The sequence below is a fragment of the Agelaius tricolor genome, unplaced genomic scaffold, assembly GCF_023055355.1.
Source record: "Agelaius tricolor isolate 1412-34295 unplaced genomic scaffold, bAgeTri1.0.p SCAF_28, whole genome shotgun sequence".
Lineage (NCBI taxonomy): Eukaryota > Metazoa > Chordata > Aves > Passeriformes > Icteridae > Agelaius > Agelaius tricolor.
Genome location: NW_027269288.1, coordinates 2,300,163 through 2,317,621, shown reverse-complemented (window position 1 = coordinate 2,317,621; position 17,459 = coordinate 2,300,163). Strand labels below are relative to the sequence as shown.

The 17,459-nt window shown below is 45.5% G+C and overlaps 2 protein-coding genes across 3 annotated transcripts in view; one reads left to right on the top strand and one right to left on the bottom strand.

The window, feature by feature from the left end:
- Positions 1 to 15,872, top strand: part of HTR6 (5-hydroxytryptamine receptor 6) — a 38,667-nt gene extending 22,795 nt beyond the window's left edge. Inside the window, exons 4-6 of one of the 2 annotated variants that reach the window (XR_011682670.1) lie at positions 14,185 to 14,469; positions 14,964 to 15,044; positions 15,779 to 15,872. The gene's annotated coding sequence lies outside the window, so the exon portion shown is untranslated. The remainder of the gene's footprint in view (positions 1 to 14,184; positions 14,470 to 14,963; positions 15,045 to 15,778) is intronic. The other variant, XR_011682669.1, reaches the window with a different exon arrangement.
- TMCO4 (transmembrane and coiled-coil domains 4) overlaps positions 1 to 17,459 on the bottom strand; it is a 39,700-nt gene that overhangs the window by 16,115 nt on the left and 6,126 nt on the right. Inside the window, exons 4-11 of the mRNA XM_071449256.1 lie at positions 16,144 to 16,171; positions 14,156 to 14,288; positions 7,848 to 7,945; positions 7,183 to 7,326; positions 6,569 to 6,688; positions 5,095 to 5,259; positions 4,473 to 4,609; positions 2,926 to 3,010 (exon numbers count right to left, since the gene is read on the bottom strand). Coding sequence (XP_071305357.1) covers positions 2,926 to 3,010; positions 4,473 to 4,609; positions 5,095 to 5,259; positions 6,569 to 6,688; positions 7,183 to 7,326; positions 7,848 to 7,945; positions 14,156 to 14,288; positions 16,144 to 16,171 — 910 coding nt within the window. The remainder of the gene's footprint in view (positions 1 to 2,925; positions 3,011 to 4,472; positions 4,610 to 5,094; positions 5,260 to 6,568; positions 6,689 to 7,182; positions 7,327 to 7,847; positions 7,946 to 14,155; positions 14,289 to 16,143; positions 16,172 to 17,459) is intronic.

Sequence of the window (17,459 nt, the reverse complement as noted above, 5' to 3'; positions counted from 1 at the left end):
TTACCAGAGAGTTGCAGCTGGGCAATTTCAGGAGAAATAATGATGGAATGAGAGATATTGGGCAGCCCTGCAACTTTCCTAAACTCCTGAACAATATATCAGTATCTTCCATAAATCTTTGTAAAGAGAGATGAATCCTCTGATGCCACAGCAGTTAAATGGAAGACTCATGAGCAGAACATTCCAAATCCATACTCGGCACCTGTGGGAGATCAGGCTAAACCCAACATTTGAGGGAGAGGTTCTGCCTGGGCACTTTTCAAATGCACATCACTTAGCTTCCTTTCCCTGACAGCAGTAAAGGATTGGAGCTGCCTGCAGAGCCTGCATCCTTCTCTGCCGTGTAAATCCCGTGCCTGACAAATTCAAATGAGCTCTCCTGGAATTATTTCTTATTGCAGAGCAATTTTTGCACCAATCAAAAAGAGCAAAGAGCAATTCAATTTTGTGAGTGTAATATGTGAGCAATAAAGCCCTGTACCCATAATTATGGGCAATGAAAAGGAAGCACAGAGTCTTGCAGGAAGCTTGTCCCAACCAAGGTTCTAAATTCCATGTCCGTGGTGTGAGCCAAGTGAATAAACAAGCAGCTAATTCATCAGGATCCTGAATGTTTGGGCAAGGTGTTGGAAGCTTTTGTTTCTCCAGTCCTTTGTCCAGTTTATTTCTTGCTTAGAACAAAAAAAAAAAGTTTAGCCTTGGCTGAAAAATGTTCATTTTCTTTGAAATGTTGACAGGATAGAAACCTGGGAACAGATCACTGGCCTGCAGAGCAGCTGAGGCTCGAGATAAATGAAATCTATTTCACAGTTTGTAAATCTTTTAGATTATGAAGAACAATAAAGTCTGTAAAAGCAGTGAAAAAAAAATTACTTAACCATTTACCCTCAGAGAGAGTGGCTAATGAATAAGGGGTTTTATAAAGGAAAATTTCCAATCAAGTCCAAGCAGGTGAGAACAGAGTAAGAATAAGAGGCCAAAATTCAAACCTGATTAAGATGATTTCTCCAGAAAAGGTGTGGAAGAAAGAAGCTGTCCCAGAAACCATAACCAATTCTGGGATCTGGGCTTTGCTGTGCCCTAGGGATGCAACTCACTGGGAAAGGGAAAGCACCTCAGCACATCAGTCCTGACTGGAGGGAGAACAGCACTGGAATTCAGCTCTGGCTTTGTACAGATGTTCCAGGGCAGAGCTGGCTGCAATATTCCCAACATTGAGCACAGCAGGGATCACAGCCCAGTGGGATACTGGTCACATGAGCTGTGATCAGTACAAACACTCAGTGTGTGACACCTCACCCCTGTCACACACAGCTGGGTTTCAAGGTTTGGTCTCTGGTGGTAACAGCTATTATCAATTTGCATTAGTTTGCTAATTGCTAAGTATTTACTAAAAGGCATGGGAATCCTCCCACTCAGTAACGTGTCTCTGATGGCTCATTGACTCCAGCTCCTGCCATGATGGCATTTTCTGGAAACCTGCTGAGTTCTGGCTCCCGAAGTGATCCGTGATGAAGTATCCCAAGGTTGTTCCATTGCTTTGCAGAGAAGCATTTGAACAGAATCTGTGTTTCTGCCATGGTGTTTCACTGGCCAATCCATCATTAGCTCTTTGTCCTCAGAAATGCCAGTGCCATCTGGATGCAGAGCCCTGCATGACGAGGCCGTATGTTCCTTCCTTTCGTGTGAGACATCCACGTCCAAACCCAAATCAGTCTCAGCTGTCCCAGGTCCCAGCTCTGCCCCTTCTGTGGCTTGCTCTGGAATGTGCCTGTGAGAACGCCTTGGCAATCTGTGCTAAACATGCTGCTTTTCATCTCACAAACAGCTCAGCTTTCAGAATTCAATTAAAGAACTGAAAAATCAGTGTACAGTGGGAGCTGCTCTGATACATCACCACAGTACTTGGATTTCCTTGCAGTGGCAGCCAACCTTCCAGACCCCTAAGGATTTCCTCCCTAAGCTATGGGATCGTGTCATTCCAGAGCCTGCAGACTGAAATAAAAACCTGGAAATACCTCAGCCCTTGGCATTCTCAGGACACAAAATGTGTAGATCTAGGGCCAGATTAGGATCTGGGTTCTGGCTCCAGTGTAACTCCATAAGGATTATTCTGGATTTGATTATATTTATTTTGAGAACAGAATTCCTGTATTTCAAGACTTTTATCTTAAATCAGAAGTGAAGTTCTGGCACACAGCTGTCAATCCTGACCTTCTCCATCCTCACTTGACTCTGTTCCCACCTTCTTGGACTTTACTGGACATTTTCCTTTATAAAATTCCCTAGTTATGATTTACTGTGAAGTAAGTGGTTAATGAGCTCAATTGCTATGTGGGGGGAAGGCAGGCTGCACGCACTCACTGCTGACTCAACTCCAAGATACAATTTTCATCAACTGATCATAATGATTTTACACTTTTCTTTTTTTACTAAATTAAAAATAGAAATCTATTAATAAACAGAACCACAATGGGTAATAAATTGGCAGATGGTTTTATACTTGACTTTGGGGGAAAATTACCATGAAAATAGCAGATGACAGTGGCATTTCAGAGACTTAAATGGAAGGCAGGACTCAGGGAATCAGATACAAGAGCTGCAGAGAGCTCCCAAGAAAGGCAAAGCATCCTCTGCTGGGATCAGGCAGTGCACAGGCAGCTCCAGACTGATCACAAATGTCACGTTGTTGTTCACAGACCAAAATGAGCCACTGAAACCCCTCAAGTGAAGACAGCAGATTTTTTCTGCTGGACTGGGGGAAATGACAGAAGAATTTGGCTCCAAAGGCATTTAAACCTTGGGGTTTTTTAAATTTTATTCCCATCGTAAAAGAGCCAAGCTGTATTCTTCCTCTTGGAAGAAAAATTTCTCCACCAGGAGTAAGGAAAATAAAAGAAAAAATGGTTAGAAGGTGAATGTTACCTTTTTCCTGAGCCATTTCCTGCAGGCAGAAGTAAATGACTCTGGCACCCAGGCTGAAGCCAATCAGAGTGACAGGTCTCTGGCCCTGAGAAAGAAGGAGAGGAAAAAATTGCCACCAAATGGTGTTTTCTCTGGAAAGAGATCAGGCTGGGGATCCCTGAGAGCCTGAGACACAGAGCACCTGCTTGTGAAATAGTGGAGCAATTTGGTCGGTTTCAAAGGCATCAGGTCTCCTCAAAGTTATGCCCAGTTCAATATGAAGAATGCTACATATTTGTATTTTGTATGTTTTGATTTTCAGAAAATCAACTGAAAACAATCTAGAGATCAGAAGTTACAACAAAGGGGATGTTTCAAACAGAACCAAAACAGATGCTATTGTTGGTTTGAAATTTCCAAAAACCTTATTCAAGGAACAAAATTTTCCTAGAAATGTTTCCATACACAGAAGAAGAAGCTGTAGTACAAAAATGCTGACCACTTCCAGATTTCAGGCTGAGTGACAGCAGCAGCATGCGACGGTTATAAAAGATGATTTGGCTTTTAAGCTTTAAGCTTTTATTTTGAACAGCCTAATAAGATTTTCTGTAAGATTAAAGGGAGCCTAATCCCAACATCAATGAAAAATGGTCTTTGTAATATCCAGGGAGCAGGTGTGCAATGGACACCCCAGACATCTCATTAACTAGTTTTAGACTCTCCAGCATACTGGAATGTGTGTTTTCACAACAGCAAATGCTTAACAAGCAAGAACCAATGCCCCATAGCAAAAGAAAGGGCTTGTATGAAATAAAGTTTATTGAATTTTCTAGGATTGGGTTTTTATGAGAAATCAAGTTTTTTCCTCCTCTGCTGTTCCACCTTGCTGGGACACATGGCTCTGGGGCCACAGCTCCCCTTGGGCTCCTCTATGATCAGCAGGGCCTGGTGTGAGACAAACACGTGGCCAGCAAACACCAGCTCTGGCCCAGTAAATGATGGCAGGCTCTGGGGGGCAGAAATGTCTTTTATTGAGCCTTTTCAGAGAAACTTCTGTTACTTCTGCCAGGTACCAGCCCGTTCCCCTTCCCTGCAGGCAAAGCCACAGAGCCACTGGGCATTGGCTGCCACCCACTTTTCTCTCCCGTTGTTTTCCAGGTGCCTCTTAATGATCCATAAATATTTTTAACACTTTGTATTCTCCCTTCCTTTTCACCCATCCTCACCTCCTGCTCTCTGACTTCCACTTGGTCAGTGGGCCTGGCTGTGTTGTGACATGGTTAAGCCAAGGCTCATTTATGACCCGGATCTCTTCTTCCTCATTGAAAAAAGCTTTAGCTTAAATGGAACAAATCTCAGCAGGATTTCTCTGATCCACTTGGGACCTCCTCCTTTTCCCCATTAAGCCAGATATCTGCTGGTCACCTTCACGCAGCACTCTCTGTGTTTTTGTTTTATTAATTTTTGTACCCTTAGAAAGATACCATTTAACCAGCATGACTATAAAACTTCACCTCCCTGGGCCAGTCCCTTCCAGCTGTTACTCCTGGATAACTGTAGCCAGTTACCTGCTGTCTGCTGAGCAGGATGTGTGCAAGGTGCTTGCCCACTTCAGCAGAGCGATGCAGACACACTCCCCAGGGGTTGTCAATGACACTGGCAACAGTCAGGAGTGATGCTGGCCAAGTCAAGGCTGTCACAATCCCTGCAACACACACAGAGGTTCCTTAGAAAACATCAAAAGCAAGAGAGTTCACTGAAATTAAAGGCTAAGCCTAGGAGCTTATGTCATTTCCAGCTCTTCTTTCCTAACAGCTTTGTTGAGAAATGCTTTGCTGGACTAAAGATAAGAGAGAATCTGATGTTCTGGCACAGGGAGAATGCGTGCAACCCACATGTTGGGCTGTCTCTGTAGAGCAGTAAATGTGTAATAATAGAGGGAAATGAACAGTCCCAGGTGAAGGAAGGTGTTTCCAGCTGTAACTTGAACAGAATGATGCAATGACATGGTGGCTCAGCAGTCCAGGAAAGCACAATTAAATTACAGGTGTGGTAGAGGAGGTTCTCAGGTCACTTCTGGGCAATGCCAGCATGGCCTCCTCCAAAACATTCCTTCTTTAGGAAAGCTCCTTTAGCACTGAAACTGCAAAACAGCCACTCAAGCAGATCTGACAGGATTTAGTTTCTTACCTGACAAGACAGTGAATTTTAGGGCTTCTTGAGCCATCATGTTCACAAAGCCATTCAGCAGGGAATCCAAGGCGTTGCCAAGCTCCATCAAGTACTTGGATTCCCAGGCCAGGCAGTACTGCTCACTCGAGTGCAACATGCTGCTCCACGGGGCTGTGAAGCTCCCTGGGAAAGGTTGCAAAGATGGAATTCATGTTGGGAGAGAACACAATGGCTGATTCCTGGCAAGAGGAGCCCAACAGAGGATCAGAACAGAACCTGCAGGACACTGGAATATTCTAGCAACGCTATTAATGACAGATCAACACTGAAGGGCAGAGCAGAACTGTCATCTTAATTAATTAAAAGCCTTCCCACATTGTTTCTTGCCCAAGCAATGCAGATCAGGTTGAGGCTGCTGACCAAAGTGACACAAGATTCCCACTGTAGTCTGTCTTAATTGGGGACACGTTGATTTGTGACTACTTGCAGCTCCAAAACCACAAGGTGGCAAATTCCATAAAACTCCTGTCCTCAGTCCCTCTGCTTGAAGGAGTGTGTACACAGACAGACACTGCTGTAAGGGGGAAAATGGATGACAACCCTAGTTTTGTTCTTTAAAACATTCTAGCAGATTACTAGTTATGGAAGAAGAATGTGTGTCATCTGTAACTCCCTTTTACGGGCAAACAGACACAAAATGTTCCTGGAGGAACACACTTGCCTCTCTAACTGTGCCTGGGAGCCCTCCAGCTCTGAGGACTTGGACCTCTGGCAAGTGAAGAGAGAAGCCAAAGCATAGCACTGCAAAATGAGATCTTCCCTGTGACAGCAAGCTGCAGCCTGGCAAGTGACAGGCAAGGCATCCTTCTGCATTAATGATATCCAGAGTTAATTATGGTGCTTCTCAATAAACTGGCAGCTGTTCAGTCAGCTGAAGCTGAGCACATTAGCAGACAGGTGACATATTTTATATGACAAGCTACACTGGAAAACAAAGCACTACAGACCTTTCAAGGTTTCCCCTGTAAGTCACCTCCGGAGTGCTGTCCTTAACAGGATTTACTTGACAGAACTTTCTTGCCAATAAACCTCATTAGCTGGCAGATATGGAGAGAGCAAAACCACACTATTTTCTGTTAATTCCTGATGGATAAACATAAGGTCTCAGAGACACTTTGTACTAGTGCTGGCAATCATCTTCCAGACAGATCTTTTCTGGCAAAATCATGCAACAGTTCCTATCAGAAACAATCCTGCTAGGGCTGCTCCCAGTCCTGCTACCACCACCAACATAATGCCCTCTTTTTTTTCCTCTGTTTGCCTGGGATTGCAGATTGAGTTGCAAAGTCTTATGGTGAGAATTGATGTGGTTCAGTTATCATGCCATGGAAATGTGGGGCAGATATGGTGCATTTGTGAGCATAAACACAGCCTGGAGTAGGACACAGCCACAGCTCTTGGAGCTCCTCTCAGTTTCTCATCATGCTCTTACCATATTTGCCAGTGCACAGCCATCCAGTGATTGCTATGGTGATGTGGAGCTGCTTCCCTTCCGTAAGTGGGAGGAATTCAAACTCTTCTATGGCTCCCACACGTTTCTTCATTTTGTATCCTACACAGAGCCAGGAAGAAACACACGGCTCAGAGATGGCACAGAAAGGACACCCTCTGCTAACAGTAGGACTTCGTTAAGAAATTAATTGGGTAATCTGGAGAGGGTTTTTTTCCTTTCCAAAACCCTCAGTCAGCCCATGCATTACTTATAGCATAGTAAGGAGCCAACATGATCTTTCTGAGGTTGTGTGATCTGGGGGAATCCAGCAGAAGGATTTTTTTTGCTGTAACAGCTGCTTTCTCCATGGCAGCATCTTTCTAACCCAAAGCAGGAAGTTTTCATTTCCTTCATTAACCACACACCAAATATTCCTTCCCTATTTGGTCACCAGGGGCTACACAGTACCTTAATCAGCACTGAGACAAAAATCTCACAGATTACACCTCAAATCGCTTCCCTCACTCTGCAGAGAGCTCAGTGGGGTCATTAACTGTGCTTGCAGACATGATCCTGTGCCCCAGTGGCTGAGAATAGTGTGGTCACTCTCTTACCTGTAAGACCAGCTCCTGCTGCTCCAAAAAGGGATGCCATGACAGCAATCCCAGCAGTGGATCCCAAAGCAGCTGCTCCAGCACTCCCGATGATCGTGGCAGCTCCCGCAGCAACCAGAGGGGCAGCCAGGCCTCCTGTCAGACCTGAGGATGCAGCAAGAGACATCACCAAACTATTATCCCCTAAAAACCCCAGGCAGGCATTCCTCTGTGCTGGGAGAGTGCTGCTACTGCTGCTGGAAGAGCCTTTTGCATGTCCAATAAAGAGGCTTTCTGAGACCCTCCCCAGGCCCTGAATCTCTGCCCAAATTCTTTGACTGACTTCAGATAAATGAAGAATAATTTCAAAGTCAAAGGAAGACTATGTGGTGATCTGGGGTGAGCTGTGCTCTGTTAGCTCAGGAAACACTGATCTAATCCCACACTTTTGATTTCAGAGTTGAAGATCTGATCCTCTTATAATATGACAGCAAAAAAGGAGAAAACATTTTTAAGGGGTGACAACCTCAATTTAATACTTGCCCCAGCTAATGAAGCTACACTGGAATAACTTTTCCAGCTGAGGCTTTCATGTTTATTTTTGTGGGGCTGAAAATATTTTTCTTGGAGTCAGACCCCTCTCTGTCCCTGGTGCTGTGTCCCCAGAAGGCCAAGGGCAGCCTCACCAATCACTGTTCCACCCCCAACAGTTGCCAGACCGATCAGCAGGTATCTCTTCAGCTTCTTCCTTTTCTCCTTCTTTTTTCTTGAGACTTCTGCAGTTCTGTGGGGGGATTAAAAGTACAAAAACTAAGGGAAAAGCCCAATGGATAACAATGCTGCATCAGAATCTGCTTTTATTCTCCTCAGTGTAACTTCCCTCCCAGGAACAGTAAAAAGGAACATGCAGGTGTGGACTGTGACAGCACACTGAGATTTATGAGCATGGATTTAGAGATTTAAATTGAATGGATTAAATGGACCACAGATTTAAATTGAAACAATTTAATTGCTGACAAAAGCCAACAGATATTACTTACTCAGAAAACCCTTCCTAATAGGGCTGAAGCTTGTAAAAAAAAAAAAAAGAAAGAAACAAAAAGTCAAAAGCATTTCATTAACTATATGCTGCCTAAGTGTCCTAAAAAACCACAAGAAAGCTAAGAAGGAACAGGGAAAAGTGTTTGAAATAAAAGGGAATAGGGGTAATTTGCACTAACAAAGAGAGGTGCAATTAAACTGTTTTCCAAAAGCAGTGTTTACTACAAGCTGCTTTCTAATTGCACATCACAATATAATAATATAATAGGAATTAAACACAGTCATCAGTGTGCATTTAAGCTGTATTTTAACAAGCTTATCAGAAAGAGGTAAATAAACCAAAAAAGGAACAAATACCAGTTATTAGCCACTACTTTTGATTTCTCTCCAGTGTCTTTGTTTTCTGTCTTACAAGAAGTACTTCCATTTCAGAGGAAAGTGGGAGAAACAGAGGATACTGGAATAAGTTGTTTCAAGAGGAAGGTTCCTTCTGGCCTGTTTACATAGCAGTTAATCCAGGCCTTGAAATGTGACATTTATCTTGCTTCCAAACTTGGATATTTTCATGTTAATCCTAGCCTAATTTTGGATTTTCATTATCCATATAATTGCTTAATCTTTCCTGGAACCCCCTAAGCACACTGTAATTTTGATTAAGACAATTTTACACGAGTCCCAAACAATATGCAGCTTTGTGAGGCGCAGCAGGAGGGGAATGGAGCTCAGTGGGTGAAATCCCTGAGTCACTGCACTCACTGGCAGAACTCCTATGGACCTGCACGTCATGGAGACTTTGTCTCCACAGAGCCCCTCCAAAAAACCATTGCTCATTACCTTGTGCAGTTGCAAACATGATGTCTGCAGAGAGAATCACAGAATAACACAGAATCACTAGATTGGAAGAGACCTACAAGAGCATGGAGTCCAACCCAGCTCAGACACCTCAACTAAACCCTGGCACCCAGTGCCACATCCAGGCTTTGTTAAACACACCCAGGGACGGGGACTCCACCACCTCCCCAGGTGGCCATTCCAGAACTTTATCACCCTTTCCATAAAAAACTTTTTCCTCATATTCAACCTATATTTCCCTTCGTGCAGCTTAAGGCTGTGTGCTCTGGTTCTGTCAGTGCTGCCTGAAGAAAGAGCCCAACCCCACCTGAGCACAGCCACCATTCAGGAGCTGTAGAGAGTGATAAAGTCACCCCTGAGTCTCTTTTCTCCAGGCTGAGCACCCCCAGGTCCCTCAGTTGTTCCTCACAGGGTTTGTGTTCCCAGCCCCTCTCCAGCCTCGTTGCCTCCTCTGGATGTGTCTCAATGTCCTTCCCAAACTGAGGGCCCAGAACTGGACACAGTGCTCAAGGTGTGGCCTCACCAGTGCCAAGTACAGGGGCAGAATGAGCTCCCTGCTCCTGCTGGCCACACCATTCCTGATACAGGCCAGGATGCCATTGGCCTTCTTGGCAAAAAGGCCAATGGCATCCTGGGCACACTGCTGGGCACACTGCTGTGGCACACTGCTGAGCACACTGCTGAGCACACTGCTGAGCACACTGCTGGGCACACTGCTGAGCACATTGCTGGGCACACTGCTGAGCACACTGCTGGACACACTGCTGGGCACACTGCTGAGCACACTGCTGAGCACACTGCTGTGGCACACTGCTGGGCACACTGCTGTGGCACACTGCTGTGACACACTGCTGAGCACACTGCTGGACACACTGCTGGGCACACTGCTGAGCACACTGCTGTGGCACACTGCTGAGCACACTGCTGGACACACTGCTGGGCACACTGCTGAGCACACTGCTGAGCACACTGCTGTGGCACACTGCTGGGCACACTGCTGGGCACACTGCTGTGACACACTGCTGAGCACACTGCTGGGCACACTGCTGTGACACACTGCTGTGGCACACTGCTGAGCACACTGCTGGGCACACTGCTGTGGCACACTGCTGAGCACACTGCTGGGCACATTGCTGGGCACACTGCTGGGCACATTGCTGGGCACACTGCTGTGGCACACTGCTGAGCACACTGCTGAGCACACTGCTGGGCACACTGCTGGGAACACTGCTGGGCACACTGCTGGGCACACTGCTGGGCACACTGCTGGGCACACTGCTGAGCACACTGCTGGGCACATTGCTGGGAACACTGCTGGGCACACTGCTGGGAACACTGCTGGGAACACTGCTGAGCACACTGCTGGGCACACTGCTGGGCACACTGCTGGGCACACTGCTGAGCACACTGCTGGGCACATTGCTGTGGTACACTGCTGGGCACACTGCTGGGAACACTGCTGAGCACACTGCTGGACACACTGCTGGGCACATTGCTGTGGTACACTGCTGGGCACACTGCTGGGCACACGCTGGGCACACTGCTGAGCACACTGCTGGGCACACTGCTGGGCACACTGCTGAGCACACTGCTGGGCACACTGCTGGGCACATTCCTGGGCACACTGCTGGGCACACGCTGGGCACACTGCTGTGGCACACTGCTGGGCACACTGCTGGGCACACTGCTGAGCACACTGCTGGGTACACTGCTGAGCACACTGCTGTGGCACACTGCTGGGCACACTGCTGTGGTACACTGCTGGGCACATTGCTGGGCACATTGCTGGGCACATTGCTGGGCACACTGCTGGGCACACTGCTGTGGTACACTGCTGGGCACATTGCTGGGCACACTGCTGGGCACACTGCTGGCTCATGTTCAGCTGGCTGTCGAGCCGCACCCCCAGGTCCCTTTCTGCCTGGGCACTGTCCAGCCAAACCATCCCCAGCCCAGAGCATTGCAGGGGGTTATTGTGGCCAAAATGCAGGGCTCAGCACTTGGATTTATTAAGCTTCATCCTGTTAGACTCAGCCCAACTGTTCTAGGTCTCCCTGGAGAGCCCTCATATCTTCCAACAGATCGACACACACTCCCAGCTTAGTGTCATCTGCAAATTTACTAATGAAAGACTTAATCTCCTCATCCATGTCATCAATAAAATATTGAACAGAACTGGTCCCAGCACAGAGCCCCAAGGGACACCCCTGGTGCCTGGTTGCCAGATGGATGCAGTACTGTTCACCACCACTCTCTAGGCCAGCCATGCAGCCAGGTCTGAGCCCAGCACAGAGTGCTCCTGTCCAAGCCATGGGCTGCAGCTTTCCCAGGAGTGTCCTGTGGGAGACAGTGTCAAAGACCTTGGTGGAGTCCAAACAGACACATCCACAGCCTTTCCTGCATCCACCAGGAGTGTCACCTGCTCAAAAAAGGAGACCAGGCTGGTCAAACACAACCTACCCTTCCTAAACCCCTGCTGACTAGGTCTGATACCCTGGCCATCCTGTAGATGCTACATGATGACACTCAGTATAAACTGCTCCATTATCTTGCCAGGTACTGAGAGCAACACTTCTCCAATTTCTGCACAGCCACAGCTACTTCTACAGCCCCACAGACAAAGCAGGATTTGGCTATCAGAGAATCATGGAATCACTGAGGTTGGAAAAGATCCCAGGACCATCAAGTCCAAGCTGTGTCCAATGCCCACCCTGTCACCCAGCTCAGAGCACTGAGTGCTATGTCCAGTTGTTCCTTGGACACCTTCAGGGATGGGGACTACACCACCTCCATGGGAAGCCCCTTCCAATGCCTGACAGCCCTTTCCATGAAGAAATTCCTCCTGATTTAACCTGAACCTTCTCTGGCACAGCCTGAGGTCATTTCCTCTCATCCTTTCCAAATGCTCTAGTTTGTGCCTTAGTCACCAGTCTGAATGCTTGGCTTTGGATAAAATTGCTCCTGGAGTTCTTTATATGAGTGCTGCAGCCAGGCTGTTCATACCTAAGCTGGCAATACCCAGCAATTTCTGTTCTACATGAGGTTCATCAGCTTTTACAGTCACTGCAGTGTGTCTCAGGCTGACAATAATGACAAGAGAGCTGGAACATGTCTAACTTGGAGTCAGTTGGAATAACGAGCAATTTGAGTTATGTGGGGAGAAAGAGAGTGGCAGCTAAATCCTGCCTGCTGATGCAGTAAATAAAAGAAGTTCTGCCTGTCACTGCTTCCTTCTGGAGCTGCCAGCAGCTGCTTCCTAATGGCTCCTCCATTACCATTATCACTGGATTACCAGACTGCTTTTATCCACTGTGGTAATTAACTGCTGCTTCTGGTATTTCTCTACCCTCAATGAGCTCAGATGTGCAGCTTCTAGCCTGAATCACAAGTTATATTCAGAGAGATTGTTATGGAATTTCAGGTGATTTTCCAATAAGGAAAGGTGCAGGAGCACACATCAGCAAGTGAATGTTGTGATGTTTTCCAGCTTCCTACAGAACTGTGTACAAAAGAAAGGTTCTCACCTGCAGGTCAGAGCACATTTAGTGCAACTAACACAGTTTAAGTGGTTTGAGCATTATTCTTTAGAGTATTGTACACTTAATCTCATAGGTTCTGGGCCTCAATCCAACATATCCACATCAGCAAAGGCAGGAGCAAACCTCCTGTAAACAAATATCAGTAAAAACACCTGTGCAGGAGCTGCCAAACCCCTGGTTGGTTATTTCTGTTCCAAAACATCTTGCTGGTCAAAGCTGGAAGCATCCCAAGCACATAATGGTATTCCCAGCCCCAAAATCCGTGAGGTCAAGGTGGTGACAGGTTTATATTTTGCTTCCTTTCCCCATTGACTCCTGACTTCAAACCAAAGAAAGGGTCATCAGTTCCCCACAAATCTCAGCCTTGTTTAAGCACAGCAACAACAATGTGTTCACACTGTGGGCTTGGGCCCCTCTCACCATAAGGATTTTTCTTTTATTTTTATCCAATAGACATTTACTCCCATGGCTGCAATTTGGGCAAAGGACAAGTAGGAATCCCACAGCAGACACAGAGGAAACCCACTGGGCTGGCAGCAGGGTTTGAAATCCACACTGTTCTTTCACTGTTCTTTCACTGTTATCAGACAGTGAAAGGCCCAGCACTGAGTCTGCTTTCACAAACTACAGCAAAACAGTCCCCATTAATAACAACCCTTGCTCCTGCACACCAAATGTTTAGAAGTCCACGATCTTTGAGATTATTCTGACTTTGCCTTTTTACAGTGTGCTGTAAAGTTAAGCATTATTGAAACACAGCTGTTACTGGAAGATACCCATCACATGCTGGACCCCATGGTAAATATCTGAGCTGAACCATGACAAGAGTCTTGATTAAAGACTTTATTAGCATTCAGGGTAATCTCATAACCTGTTTGCTGAGTTGACAGATGAAAATATTTCCCTTGAAAGTTCACTACGGACATGTTTTACTGCCTTAAATATTGCTAAACTTTCACACAATTCCTGCCTGATGAGAGGAATATAAAGATACTACATTTCTTACAGATACCAAGAACTAACCCTATGTTAATAACACAGAATTATGAGCCAGGTCTGTACATATGTGAAGATTCAGCCTGTTGCCCTCAGAAATTTCCCTTCAATAGGAATTATCCAGCTGTCTCTTAAAGATGCTTAAAGACAGATCCAGAGACAGTGAACAGCTGAGGATCTAACCCTGATTATCTGTAGGAATTTCATTTTGCAAGAGGCAGTTCTATCTGAAGGATATTGGGCCAAGAGACAACAAGATCTGTGTGATGTATTTATGCAAAATCTACAGTCTCTGAGAAGCAACTGGAAAGAGGAAAGGAGGCAGCCCAGAGCAGAACAGCCTTTACCAGTGTGCAAGGCCAGGTCTCAGCTCTGATTTTAAGAATGCTGAGCTTTTCTTCTTGTCAATGTTGTGAGGGCTCTGCAACCCTAATCAAGCCATAAATGATTACAATAAAAGCCATGTGGGGAATAATCAGAGACTGGACTTAGGCACAAGTAATTACTGCTAAGTTTTTGAGCACTGGCAGTGTTTTTTGATCCCATATCTACCCAAACATTCTTACTCTGACTCTTCCTCTTTTTGTTCCTTCAGGCTCTCAAGCAGAGATTCCTCCAGGACTTCCAGATCTTCCAAGGGAATTCTCAGCAGCCAGCTGACACGGCAGATCAACACCCTGGCACGAGCATCATAGGATCCTTGAAGAGAGAAAAGCCCAGGAAATCAGTCTGATGACACAGTTTAGTTAAGGAGCAGAGCACTCCAGGAATGTGTCACAGAGCAGCTCCTTCCCCCAGGCCCTCCTTTTCTTCCAGGAACATGAGAAGAGACTGATAAATGGAAAATCCTTCTTCCCTGCAAACAGAGCCACCACACCAGGTAATGCCTCTGTGGCAGGAAAAGGATCTCAGATCCTTTGGTCTCCATCCTCTGTGGTAGAGGCTGCTGGCAACTTTGCAACAGAGAAATGCTGCAGCAGGACCACTGCTAACTGGAAATATCAAACATGTCTGTGTGGGTAACTGGGCACAGCCCACCTCAACTGCACCACTGCAGGAAGGTGGCATTTTGTAAAAATTCACCTCCATGCAAAAGCTTTATCTTCTCCTTTGGGGGCAGCAAGAGGCACTCAGGAGTGTAAAGCTACACACTAGCTCCCCCAGCAGCACCACGGACAAATGTTTGCTTTTACATTCCCTGCTGGAGATGCAGAATGCACTCAGACAACTGCAGACAAATGAACTCAATACTCCTGGTTTTGTGAGCAGGTGTTCTTCAAGAAAAGACATCTTAGAAGAAAAAATAGCTTAAATGTAATAGATTTTAAATTATTTGTGCCAACTCTTGCTTTTTTCATGTGTTTCTCTCAGCAGCATCTACTACTTCCCGATGTTTGGGTTTATAAAGGGTTCTTGGTGCACTCTGGGATGAAAAACACAATTGTTTTTCTCCAGGTGGGTGAAGATACCAACAAGACCCAATTACAAAGAATGTTTGTGATACCCGCTGCACGTAGATCAAACAGGGCATTGGGCAATCTATTAGGATTGTTTATTTATTACCATCATTACCAAGATACCAAACTAATTCCATAGCTTTCAATGACACTCTTGATCAGGTTTGTGCGTAGTTGAGAAATGAGGACAGGATTTATCTTCACTCCTTCCCGAAATGTGGCACGTCCTGCAAGTCCAGGCAGGTGGAACGAGCCCCCTTCTTTTTTCTGTCTGCTGACACTGCTGGGCTCCTTCCTCACCAGCCTGGTGGGAAGGCAGTGAGGCTTGGAAAGAGATTGCTCCTAAATTCCAGCTTCACAAAATAAGCCGTTTTGCAATAACTGACTTGTCAATTTTCCATTAAAAATAAAGCAAGAACAAAACTTGTTTTGTTCTGCAGTGCAACAGGCTATCAGCAACCAGTGAATTCTTTCCTGTGAGGACATGTTAAAACACAGAGATTTAAAAAATGCAAGTAGTGATAGAATCCAGGCTTCTTTTAGAAATGAACATTCTGTTCAGCAGACAGTCTTTATTTCATTAATTTTATCAGACTAATCCATGTAATGGACTGCAAGCCAGAGAATTGTTTTATGTGTAATATAATATATGAGAAAAATCACATTTATTTATAATGGGCTTCACAGGACACTCTGGAATTTATACCCTGATATTTTTTTTTTTTCTTTTAGGCAACCAGCAGAAACTATTTTAGGCTGAGATTTTCATAACAGCTTTACTGCCTTCCTAAAGGAAGAGATCACCTGATTCCCTGGAAACATTGGAGAAAAAACACCCCACTCCACCACTATTTACATCTGCTTGGCAATGTATGGTGTGTGAAGGTAAGGAGGTGAAGAGCTGTTCAATTTTCAGTGGCTATTATCAACCATTCCTAAAAGAAGAGCTGTTTTTCCTGAAGGGGATGCAGGGAAGGAGTGTGCAGCTTTTGCCAGAGAGGAAGCTGAGATGAAATAGGACAGTACCTTTTTGAGCACTTCAAAGCATCAGATGTAAACTCAACTATATTATTTTTACAAAGAAAAAGTAAACTTACCATCTCGAAGAGAGAACGATAAAAGGTCCTAAAGAGAGAAAAAAAAAGAATATTCAATTTAAAATTGATAATGTAGGTCTGGAGGGATCAAAATGGAGGCATAAAACCCATCACACTGACTGAATTACTGCAGCAACTCAGTTCATAAGAGGGAAGCAGAAAGTTACAATTCAGTGAGGCAGCAGAGAGCAAAAGCAGTCCAAAATTCTCTGAAGGCCAGTACAAAGGGCTGGATAGAAGCAGATAATGGGTGGTATATGCTAAGGCATCCCACATTTTTTGTTATTTTGTTATGAACCTGATCTTACACCAGACTTTAAAGTTTGGAGGAGCAGGGTTCTAATCCACCCACTCTAATGCTTTCTGCTCCCTACAGTCACATATGCAACATCACTAACAGGTCTGAATGTTCCTCTAATGGCCCCTATTTTCTTTGGCATTCTGGGAATTCACAGCCTTAGGCAGTAAGGCTGAACTGGCATGAAGTTCTTTTGGATTAAGTGAATTAAAAAACTCAGAATTTATGGACATCTGTCAAGATTGAGGGACTTGACTCCTGTGTTGGCTCTTTACCATAAAAAAATGGAAAAACAGATCAATTCAATGGATGGTTTCTATGGATAAATCCATGAAAAGGAGGCCAGTGTTTTTACAACTGTGTTCTCCTCTTTTATTGCCACTGGACAAATTCTAAGCTCTTTATGTGACTACATTAAGCACCAGCTCAGTTGAGCTGCTTCCCTCTCCTACACAGAAATACAGCACAGCTGAATTTTACACAGAATCCTTTCAGCCCTCTGGGAACACAAAAAATGCAGCCAAAGATGTAGGAGGCTGCCAAAGAGTTTATGATTATTAGTCCTGTAAGCTCCCAAGCACAGTTTGTATAGTAAAAACGACTCTAACCTGAGAGTCCTACACATGAGGAGTGCAGAATGCAGAACAAACCATCCTGAACCAACCAGAAGAGGGACAAACTGCAGGCTGCTCCCCAGGCTGGCTGGTGGGGTGTGGGAATTGGAGGCACCAGTACAGAGGGAGAAATGCAACTGGTTTCCCAAAGCCTGAGTACTGGGAGTGCCCAGGGATCAACTCTGTGTCCACCATCACCTCCTCTCTGGGTGCGTTTCTGGGGGAAGGGTTGGCACAGAGGTGTTAAAGCCCAGCAGAAGGTGCAGGGCTGGGAGCCTTGAGCAAAAAGCTGACCAAGCAAAGGGCCTCGAGTCTGGAATAAGGTGAAGCTTGTGACCTTGTTGCCACAATCTTCCATGGAGTGCCATAAGCAGCCTCTGGAAGAGGTGATGGCTTGTGAGCAA